At 37.0% G+C, this 12034-nt stretch overlaps 1 protein-coding gene across 1 annotated transcript in view; it reads left to right on the top strand.

The window, feature by feature from the left end:
- Window positions 1-12034, top strand: part of Gmds (GDP-mannose 4,6-dehydratase) — a 501725-nt gene that overhangs the window by 91770 nt on the left and 397921 nt on the right. Inside the window, exons 2-3 of the mRNA XM_055619053.1 lie at window positions 3132-3176; window positions 10757-10844. Coding sequence (XP_055475028.1) covers window positions 3132-3176; window positions 10757-10844 — 133 coding nt within the window. The remainder of the gene's footprint in view (window positions 1-3131; window positions 3177-10756; window positions 10845-12034) is intronic.

The raw sequence follows: 12034 nt of genomic DNA, 5'->3' as shown, positions 1-12034 counted from the left end.
TTTCTTTTCTTTTCTTTTCTTTTCTTTTCTTTTCTTTTCTTTTCTTTCCTTTTCTTTTCTTGGCTCTAGAGCATTCTAAAATTATATGGTTTCTTTGTGTTTGGGTCACTTAAAACCGGAAGCACTGTTTAATCTGTAAAACACCCTGTAATGGAAAAGGGCCCAATAAAGTTAGTTTGAAAATGAACCCTTTAGTGGTCTTTGTTTACTCTGTTGTGCTTTGACATGTTTTGGTAGCTCCCAGAGAAATAGTGAGGGATATTATTTTCTAGTTGAGCTAATGAAAGGCTTGAATTCTAGTTCTAGTTTCATCTATAACTAGTTATGTGATTTTATACTATATCTTAGTTTCCTGACATGCCAAATGACTCTTTAATTCTCTTTACTGAGTTCTCATGTGAGAGAAAAACAGAAAATGTTTCTGTGTCTTAATAATAGTAGAGCCACAGTGATAGTCTAAAATGGTCTGACTTTCATATAAAAATAGATACCTCCAATAACCATCTGAAGAATTAAATTTAATAAGTAACAGTTCGGAAATTATCTCTCCAACTAAAATGCTTTTAGTAACATATTTTGAACCTGGCTGGAATTAATAAGGGGTTCTAGCAAGTGAGCAGATCTAGCCTGTTTTCTTTGATTTCAGAGTCAACTGTCAGAAGTTAACATTTCTTGCTGGTCCTTGGTGTGACAGTCCAGTCATTAGTTTGATTGGAGCATTCTCTATCAGCTATCCTGTTGGTTTGGCTGTGTGCTCAGATACCACATCTCCCAGGAGTCCCCCAGGGCCAGTGGGGAGGATGAGGGAGAGGCCAGCTGAGCTCCCTGGGCCAGAGACCAAAAGCCTTTGCTAGGCTCCTTTCCCACTCATTGTGCAGCTTGGGCCCTATCACTGGAGGGGCCTGGCAAGGAAATGAGGAGGAAGTGAGTGCCACTGCTGGTTCAGAATGTTCCAGTGTGGTTGGAAAGTTTGAGGAGCAGCTTGGGTGAGAAGAACAAGACCTTATTGACAGGGTTCAGTCCTGGTCAGGTCTGTTTCACATCAGCTTTGTGAATAATCACAGCTCTCCCTACCCAGGGAGATCCAGCAGAGTTGCCTCCCACCCCCTCTGTTTTAATTCTGTTTGAGCATGGTAGAACATAAAGCATTCTGTTTTATTCCAAGTGCATAAAGAATGGAAAGTGTAGTGTTGGCTACTTCAAGGTAATAATACTGTAACAAAAGCAAGTTTGCTTTCTAAGACTTCTAGAGGCTGTAGTAAAAATATTATCATTGCAGCTGTTTTCTTTGATACTGCTTTCTTATTCATTGATTCACAGGACTACCTCTCACCCCAATTCCCTTCCCCAAAAAGAAACAAAACATACAGTAATCATATAGGCTAGTTTGTCTTGTCCTGACTTGAACCAGTCAGCTTCTTGCTTTGAATTAGCTAACACCTAAATGTATGTAAAACCTATACACATTGTAAGATTGAGTAGAAAAGGCCAAACACTCTTTTCTATGAGTCTATAAACCAGAATATTTATGTCAAGAAGTCAGAAGAAAATCTGCTGGAGTTTTTAATGGACCTCAGAATGTGTCCTTTGTATGCCTGGCCTTGCCATTCTGCATAAATTTATGCAGAACTTCTGCACTAATGTTGTAAACACTCGCTCCTCAGCCCTGTCATTTTCAGGACCCATAGGGTGTCTCCAGTTCCAGCTTTAGGTCAGATCATGATAATACTGAGGCTTGTTTCATTTTTCTTTCTCCTAGAATATCTGGTAGAGATTTCTGAACCTCAAAGGGATATTTTAAGCTTTTTTTTTTTTTTAAACTTAAGAAACCTAAGAAAACCCAAATACTCCAGATACATTTCAGAGCACAAATTTGCATTAATTGGACCCCTAGTTTAAGTCTCAGTTGGATAAAAAGGACTCCCCATTGGGGCAGAAAGCTGAAGAACAATTAGGAGATTGGCTACAAAGTGCAAGTCCAGGTTCTTTTTCTGAGGGAAGCTAATACTCCTTGAATTGTAATAGTTCAACTTTTGACCCTCAGACTAATTTAATTAGATATTTGTCATACTTTTTTCCTCGTAAAGTGACATGAAATTATTTAAATGGAAACTCTCATCTAGAAATTTCTAAAATAATTATTACCAGTTGAGACTCCCAGTGTTCTTTTTGTTTAACAAATAAATATACACGTACATACACACCTTGGATGTCAGTCAAATTCAATATGCGTTTGTGCATTGTAGATTCATGTATGACCCTTAAGGAAGAATCAAACTCTAAAATGAATACAGAAAATGCAGGGTAATCTAGAACAGCTTGGACATCACTAAGATTTTTAGTAGTGGAAAAGACACGATTGTCTTCATGTCCCTTATTAAGGTAGGAGTTACTCCACGTTTTAAAGTAAACTCATGTAAGTGTTTATTATATCATCAGATAGCAACAGTTTCCTCTTTAGAAGTTTATATATCATACATACACATTTATGTTATAAATCCATTCTATAAAGCTCTAAACCCCCTACACCACAAAACTCCCTAAACTCAATGACTTTCTACAGCAGGAGGTCTTAGCAGCTAACTTTGGCCCCTGAGAGCTCCCTTGGAGTTGCTCACCTTCCTCTTTAGCACTTCTAGCCTTCACAATTCTGTGGAGTCATTCTCAGTAACACTGCACCTTGTGCTCTCTGTCTCCCCTTGAACTTCCCAGGGTGTCTCTTTTAAGTACTGTCCCCACCAGAATTTGTTGTATTCCTTTTGGTACCAAGGCTGACTTTTACTTTCCTAACATATTTGCATATTTCATATAGTCTGTAAATGGCAAAACTTGAACCCAAATCCACATGATTCTGAAACTTTATGCTCTTTCTGTTGCTTTGATTATTTCCCTGGGTTTTGACTTTTTCCTGTCTTCAGAGATGCTTACGTGGATTGCTGTCCGTTCTGTGAAGAGTGGAACACCATTCAGTGTTTGTTGTCATTATAAGCTTTGTTTTTATTTTGTTTGCTATGATTTTTATTCTTTTTAAATTGCCTTTCAAATGATAGTGTCCAAACTCTTAGTGTAGATCACCATTCTGTACCAGTCACGATTGGTCTAACTCTTCTCAATTTTCCCTCTCTTGCCAGGATGGCTCATACTTGGCAGAATTCCTGCTGGAGAAAGGATATGAGGTGAGTGACTCGGTGCTCCTGGGGTTGCCCTGGATTGCTAGGATGCAGCTGCCTTGCTTCCTCTGGGTGTGCTTTCCACGGAAACCCTGATAACAAATCAGAATACAAGCACAACTCTGCCTTGGCGCCTGTGATGCTGCCAGCTCATTGTGCTGTCTGTCTACTGGTTAGCACACCGGCTTCTGCTGTTCTGCATGTCTCCCTCGTTCTCTGATAAAGCAGCAGCCTGCACGAGCCTGACTATAACAGTGTTAGGGTTAATTTATGATGTAATGTGCTACATTAAAAAGTTCCACTCATGGTGAAGTCACTTAATTTGGAAATTGCACAGAACAATAAAAACCAAGCTGATCTTTGGCAAGGTTGCATGAAAGATTTACACCTGGAGGTGTTTGTTTTCTAACAGACAACTGTCTATTTTATGGAAGATGGATCTGTCAGATCCATTGTTGCTACTGTTATCATTGTTTTCTTCAACATTAGAAATAATTTGTTTAAATCTGATGTAGTTTACCAAATATTCTACTGCTTACTTTTAAAGAACATTTTCTGGAGGTACTTATGCATAATAAATTCATGATCTATAGAGAATAAAACTTATACACTGGCCTATATCCTGGCTGGCTGGAAATATTTGTACTAATAGTTTTACATTTCCTCTTTATTACTGCTGATTGTAGCAATGTTGTATAGAAATGTGCAGTTGACAAATGGAAGAGAACTGCAAGAAATTTGGCTTGGTAACAGGATTTGAAGAAAAATGGAATTTTAATTTCTTATTGTACTCAATATTTTCTAATAGCTTTGATTATAAGAAGTCATAGCAGTGCTTAGAAACCTTCTCTGTTCTTTTATAGTAGTTTTATATTTTGCAATATCAAAGTAAGGCAAGTGTAATTATAAGAGTACCTATGTACACAGGTATACATAGGTGTCTACAGGAATAAATTGTTATAGTAATTGAGAGTCTAAATATTTAATAAAACAATGAGATTTATAGTAGGTCATAAGTAGTTTAAAAGTATTTGTTTTAGGAAAAAGTTGTTGTCTAGTTAAGCTGTTAAGTTAAAATATTAATAAATAACAGAAAGATATAGTAAAGATACATCTGAAGTGCTGTTTCAGATATGTAGGACCTGCTGCTAACAGATGTATGGTTGCAAGTGATGGGAGTGAGTTATCATCAAGATAAGAAGCTGAGTAAGCCAAGTCATTGTAGTGTTGAAGATGGAGATGATATGTTGAATGTTGCTCTAATCATAAGGGTGTTGTGATATACTTTGAGTTGGACCTGTGGGACCATGAGTGGAAATGAAGTTAGAAGTAATGGGAAATGACTGAATGTAGTCTGGAGACTAGGAAGGGTTTGGCTGTATGCTGTTAGTGTGAGTGAGCCAGTCGGTGGGCAGGCCTTGGAGCTAGTCATGTTGTGTAGGCGTTAATCATTTGCATGCAGCAGGGCTGCATATGTATTGCTGTAAGTGGTATTGGAGAAGGCAGGGAATGCTGTCACGGAGAAGTAAAGCTGTATTCAGGTGTCTCGTTGAGAAATTAACAGGTTTGAGAGGACAGGCGTGATGTAAGATTTACAAATCGATGCAGTGAGAGCTTCGTGCTGTCTGGTGACCTGCAAATATTTTAGTTCTTTAAGACTGTGAATTTAAAGGTACAGATTTGGTTCTGTTACAGAAAGACAGCAGAAGATACACTTGGCAAATTACAGTTAATTGGGAGGAATTTATCACAGACACAATTGGATCAGAGTAGTGAGATTTATTAGTTGTTAGAAAAAAACATCATTGGTAATTCAGGGTGAAGGGACAAGACAAGGCAAGGGGACAGGAAGAAAGTCTTCCATACAATGTGGAAAAAGTGTGAGCTGTATAGGGGTGATTAGACTAAAGGGTTTTGTATAGGCTGTATTAACTTCAGTGGCCTGCTTTAAATTTTAAGAGCTGATTGATAAAATTGTTGAATGATCTATTAAGAAGAGTCTGATTGTGAAATAGGCTTTATCTTTTTGTATTTAGGTCACAGTAAACACTACAGTGATTTAAAAAAATAGACAGCTTTGGAAAAATTTCAGGATTATCAGCTGCAGTTCTTGGGTATTCTAGACCATGAGCAGTATAGAATTAGAATGTGTGTAGTTGAATGGTTGGGAACATGCCTGACCACATCTGAATCCAGAGGTCGATGACAGCAATTTTGGGTGACTATAGACTTCTACCTCAGTGGACTCTTAACCTTTAGTGTGGACATACCTCGGGTTCTGTTATGATACCACAGACTGGTTCAGAAGTTTGGGATTGTCCTTTCTTATATGTCCCTAGGTGTTGCTGATGCTGTTTTTCTGTGAACAGATAGGGTACTGCTGACTAAAGGACTAGTGGAGTCAGTGAATTGACTGAGTGATCCAGTTGGACCTTACTTCTGGACTACTTAAGACTTTTTAAAAATTACATTATTATTTTTATTACTTTAAAAAGTTTTACTTTATGTATATATGCAAATGTGCTGCAGCTTATGTGTGAATGTCAAAGACAACTTGTGGCAGATAGTTTTATCTTCCGGAGTATTGAACTCAGGTCATCAGGCTTGGCAGCACATGCTTTTATGTGCCAAGCCATCTTGCTAGCTTTATCTTTGAACTACTTTGATTATTCAGATTCAGTTTCTATTCAGAAATACCAGCAAGCTTAGAAATAACTAAAACAATATAAGTTTGGTAGCAAAGTGTGGGCTAGGAACAGGTCAGCACTGTAAGAGTGTGATGCTGAGGCTGCTTTGTTCTTCTATTAGAAGAGGCAGAGTTTGATTTGCTGTCAGTGGCTCAGTGAGCCTGGCATGGTGAAGGAGGCCAATAGAGGAAAAGAGCTAGCTCAGGGGAAAATAACACAATTAATTAAGCTCCTGTATTTTTACTGTATTTAAAAAGCAGCAAAAATCTATAAGAGGCTTAGAAAACATATCAAAGAACAGATATATGCAGAACAATAGGATTTATTAACAGAATGCTTAGTAAGAATTACTCAAGCCTTTTTCCATGAGCCTTTTGATTGTTGAAGATTGGAAGATGGCTATTTAATGTGGTCACTGAACCCTCTGTATCTGATCACATTCTGCGCGAGCCCTTTAAAGTAAAGAAGTAAAATACAGTTTGTTGTTTTGATAATCTACAAATGTGTTGGTTCCAGGAGGCTCTGCACATATCAAAGTATGAGGACATTCAAGTTACTTTTATAAAATATTTTGGTATTTGTGCATTGCTCATGCATATTCTTTTGTATACATTAACTCATCACTAGGACAGTTATTATACTCACCGCAATGCAAATATTATATAACTAGTTGTATTAATTAGGTAATAAATAAGTCTGTCCTTGTTCAGAACAGCTAGATGCAGCTACAGTTTGTTGACTCCATGGTGTCCAAGTCTGTGGATATTGAGGGTCATCTGTGTGCTCCATCTCTGCCTCAGCTCTGAGTGCTTGCTTCTTGGCTTTTACTGAGGATTAAAGCATTAAAACTGACCACATCCCTACTTGCTTGTTGTTATTATTTTGTTATAATTAACATTGTTAGTGTTATTTTTATTTTGAGAAAAGGTCTTACTAAATAGCCCAGGCTTTCTTGGAATTGTTGATGCTCTGGGATTACAGGCATGTGTCACCATGTCTGACTCACTTGTTCATTCTTTAATGCCTGCAGATGTCTTCATAGTGAGGGAAATCAAGAATTGTCAGGTGTTATGCACAGTTACCCTGAAGACACTTTACACACACACACACACACACACACACACACATACACACACACACACACACACACACACACACACACACACACACTTGTACCTTGCTAAAGCTCAAAGTTCATATTTCTTTTATTTATACAGCACAGAGCAAGCAGCTGAATATGCGGTTTAGTCCCAATAGCAATCAGCCCTGGGGATTCGGCACTGTGTGGCTTATATCTCAATCCTCTCTTCTTGGTGGCTCTGTGTCCTCAGTCAAATTTCTTGACCCATTTAAAGCTTTGTTTTCTGGGCTTTTTGTTTGTTTGGGTGGTTGGTTGGTTGGTTTTTAGTTAGTTTGTTGTTTGTTTGTTTTGTCTGTTAGACAGGGATGATGAGCATATCTGTCTATTGTCCAAGATCCTTGGGAAGATTTAAGTGAGAGATGGCATGAATGAAACACTTAGCCATTGGAGCTTTGTGAGACACAAGGTTGTTCCTGATACAGGAGTGGCAGAAAGAGTGAATAGGGACAAACCAGAGATACATGCTATAGAAGATACTATAGTATAACTCCTGAATTACAGTATTGAAATCAGGCATGTTCTTTTGCCTCAAATCCTAGAACTTACACATTCTGTCAGATTTTCGGGGAGAAAGGTCAATAGTAGTAAAACCTGCTGTGGAAGTACAGTCTGGCTTGAAGTACATTCTAGTATGTGCGGAAGCACATTATAGCTTAGCACCACAGTTTTAGAAAGCTGTTAGCATATGGTGACTAATATGTGCTCATTTTGCACAGAGAAAAATGTGAGAAATAAAGACTAATACTAAAAGAAAAAAAAAGTCCAAGTTGAACTCTTCAAAAGCTAACATGTATCTATGAATATAAGAGAATATGTTCTTAATAACCAGACAACAGCAACACAGCATAGCAGAATTTAAAATAAAGAATAGATTCATTGTGGGGTTCCCTTCCAGAAAAGAAAACATGATCACTTCCCCTGAGATGGAGTGTCAAAGAAGAAAAGAGACTCAATTCAAAAGTCTGGCATTATGTGAGGGGAGTGTTTTAGAATGTGAACTTCTTCCTCTTCCTTCCTTGATCCGTGAGGACTTTTGAGATATTTTTCTTCAAAGTTGTTCATTATTTCAGAAGCTTGGTACCTTGATTAGAAAAAGACTATATATAGACTGCATGGTATACTGACAGGATAGAATCAGTGTGCCTGTTAAGAATGTAAGTTATGTGTTAGCTATGCAGTGTCAGGCAGTGCTCTCACTTGTGGTATGGTGACTGTGAAGATCTGCCTCACCACCAGTAAAGACCAGTGTCTGCTATGTGCTTACTCTGTGTCGTAAAGACCAGTGCCTGGTATGTGGTCATTGCTGTGTAAATGCCGGCTGCTGATATAATCTAGGTCTTCCATACTTTCCAAAGATGAATGACACTGACCATCCCTGGGAGCTATCCTCTTCCAAGAATAAGACACAGGAGAATTTGAAATCCAGAGGTGTGAATCACCTATCTTCTTAATAAATAATGAAAAAAACATTTTCTTATTTTAGCACCTACTTTGAACTCAACATTTTGAAGTCAAACCATCGTTGTTTTAGTACTGAGAGAACTTGTAGTTGTCCTCTCTGGTAGCTAGTCGACTGAGTCATGAGGTTTGTGTTAAAACATCCTTTTCCACTTACGATCTTAGATGTTCCTGAGCTGGTATAATTCATAATTATAATTCTAATTAAGTTTATGTAAATGTCACTTGGCTTATTTATTTTCTGTTTGCTTTCTTAATTCACATCTCCTTTCCCCCCCGAATCTTGAAAAAAGACCTACCTATTTTCTTTCTGTAAAGGGAAAGCTGCTAATCTCAAATTCTTAACTAGATTATGCAGTTTGCACACATTTTGGCTTGTCTTCATGTTTGTATTTCACCTGCCTCAGAAGCAGACAGACTCAGCTTTCATTAGTTCTTAGAATAATACCTGCTGTCATGGATTAAGTATTTGGCACGTCTTTCTTCCCTTCTACATACATGCCAAAAATTGGGAGTGAATGGAAATTAAAACATACTTTTTTCTCTAGAGAAATACAAAACAAAAAAATAGTGCCTATTGATTGTCTTTGTAGGTGTGATATGAAAGCTGTTGCCTGTATTTGCTCTGACTTGGAATCTGAACCTGTTAAGATTGTAGAATATTGTTTATCAAAGCCTTATAAGTTTTTATATTTAGAGTATTTCTCTGTGCTTTTGCCTATTGGAATATGTGATTTTTTTTTTTAGAATTTAATAAACAAGAGAATGCTGCCTAAATAAAATAGAAAGTAATACTATTTTAATTATCAAATAAGTTATGTTTTTAGAACAAAGAAAAATTTCTACTGAATACAGTAGAGTACTCATATTGGAGAAATTTATATATTAGAAGTAACTTTTGTGTAAACGCCAAGTTTTCTATGCATTAGTATGTGAATTTATACTTTATTTAAAATATTCATTGTTATTGTAGATTAGTTTGAATTTATAAGCAGTAGCGTCTTACAGAAATACAATTAATTACAAGCTTAATAATAACAACACAATTTAATGCTTCCTAAATTTTAGTGTTTGCCTCCTAAAATGTCAACCAAGTTTATAACATTCCTTTCCTAAGGTATTTTATACCAACTTTTCTTGAATTTTGTTCTTTTGGAAAATAGTGTTGAGTACTTTTCACTTGGCAAAAGCATTTAACTAACAGAATTATTAATTGTGAGTATGCCATATCTCTAGCAGAAGTCAGTGTTTTGTGTATGTTATATGAAGCAGCAATGACATTTCTTCCTGTTTGAAAGAAAGCCTTATGTGCTTATAATTCCCCTTTGCACTTGGAATGTTTGAGTCATGCCAGGGATTAATTTTGGTTTGAAATAGACAGAAAACGATTGAGTTAAAATATAGAAGTGTATTCAGCTGCAAATGAATCTACCCAACATTAGAAGGAACACTTCTAAAATAAGTAAAGGATTAAAACTGCCACCAGTACAACTGGAACTTGGGCAGTTAGTGACATGAGTTGGTGTTAGCATTGGCAGCACAGAGGGAGAAATCTTGACACAAGGAGGAAGTGGGACCGAGTGTGGAGCAATTTCTCTCCTGTGTCAGACACAGTAGTCTTTTCTTTAGTATCAGACAGGTATGCCGTGCTGTTCAGTGACTTTATCCCTTTACAGTGACCATGGATATGTCAAGATTTTTTTTTTTTAAATCTTTGAGTCTTTTGTGTCTTAAATTTAGTAATATATAAATCTTTTCCTAATCTTTATAGTTTGGCTTTCTAACTTTTCCACACAGCTGTGCAAAAGCAACTGCCCTCTGATTGTATCTATGCCTCCAGAGATTGATACACTAGCATGAAGTAGCACTGAGAACTGGGGAAACTGGGGAAACCTTATCCTCTGTGTTAAACAGGTCAAAAGCAGTTTCACAGCTGCAGCCCCCAATTTGCCTTCACTTTCAAATCAGAGATATTTTTGTCATCAGTATGACTATGTGTGTTTGGAAGACAAATTTGAGTAATCTCTAACTATGCAAGAAGTCTTGTGATTATCTAATTGTTTACATTGAGATTGACAGCACAAACGTTAGATCAAGTCAAAAGCAGTGTGCTGGTAACACACAGGCGGTGGTTGGGCAGAAACTAAACAGTGGAATGATATCTCATAAATAAAAAGCCTCCTAAAAGTACTGTTTATAGTTTTTGTAGAACCGCACATTACCAAAAGATCTTCTGAGTTGTTTGTTATGCCTCATTTTATATTTATAATTTACTTTTTTTTCTATACTTAAAAACTCAGGTCCATGGAATTGTACGGCGTTCCAGTTCATTTAACACAGGTCGAATTGAACATTTATATAAAAATCCTCAGGCTCATACTGAAGGAAGTAAGTAATTTTCTTTAATTTTTTTCTGTTGTTTCCTGTTTTTAGATAACATATTTTCAACTATCATTATTCTCAGCCCATCTAGTTACTCATCCTGGAATTACTGCAGTGAGAAGCATATGATGTGCAAACCAGGGAAACCTTCCTCATAGCTGCCCTCTTCTTAGTTTCATCTTGGTTGGTTATAGAGTGACACGGTGTAAATGACTTTTAGAGACCAATAGAAAGCATAACTTTGACTAGCTGCCTTCAGTTCAGGCGTCCCTGAGCCTGCAAGTAACTCCAGTTCTGTGTTGAAATGGAACTTTTTTTGTTTTCTTTATTTGGTTTAATTTATTCAAGTTAATTTTTCTTTGTACATTTTTTTTTGAAAATTCATTCATATGTTTTATTCTAAGAGTTTTACAGTTTTTTATTAAATTTTAAAATATTTCCTAATTTTTTTATACAATCTATTTCGATCATATTCTGTCCCTTCTTCTAAGCACTCTCAAATCCTTCCCATCTCCCTACCACATAACTTCATATACATGGAATTTTTAAAATAATTCTTGAAGATACTTTCAAATCTTGATGGCAACTCAAATGATACTTAAATTGCTTTAGAGATCAATATGAGGATTTAGTGGCTTTCTTATTTTTGTTGCTGCGAATTAATTTGCCTATGCGGAGCAGTATCGTTTAGATAGCATGACACAGTATTTTCTCATTTGATCTCTTGAACATGAGGAAATGGAGACACAGACTGTGACTTTATTGAGGAGAGATGCCATGATACGCGCAGAGCTCAGCCTACGATACAGTCTATATGTTTCCTTGTGATTCTGGCCAGCAAGGGTTGTTCAGTGAGTGTGTAACCCCAAAGTGATTTAGGCTTCATGTCTTAAGAAGAGTCAAAGGGATGCTGAAATTTATGGGCAACCTTTATGCAGAGTGCCGGGAATCTTAGGAAAGAAGTGGGAAACAGTAAGATCTGGAGAGGACATGAACTCCACAAGGAGAGCAACAGAACCAAAAAATCTGAGCACAGGGGTCTTTTCTGAGACTGATACTCCAACCAAGGACTATGCATGGGGATAACCTAAGACCCCTGCACAGATGTAGCCCATGGCAGTTCAGTATCCAAGTGGGTTCCATTGTAATAGGAACAGGGACTGTCTCTGACATGAACTGATTGCCTACTCTTTAAT

This window comes from Psammomys obesus, unplaced genomic scaffold (genome assembly GCF_907164565.1).
Source record: "Psammomys obesus unplaced genomic scaffold, mPsaObe1.curated_primary_1811, whole genome shotgun sequence".
NCBI lineage: Eukaryota > Metazoa > Chordata > Mammalia > Rodentia > Muridae > Psammomys > Psammomys obesus.
Note: the sequence above shows the minus strand (reverse complement) of the source record. Positions and strands in the feature narration are given on the sequence as shown.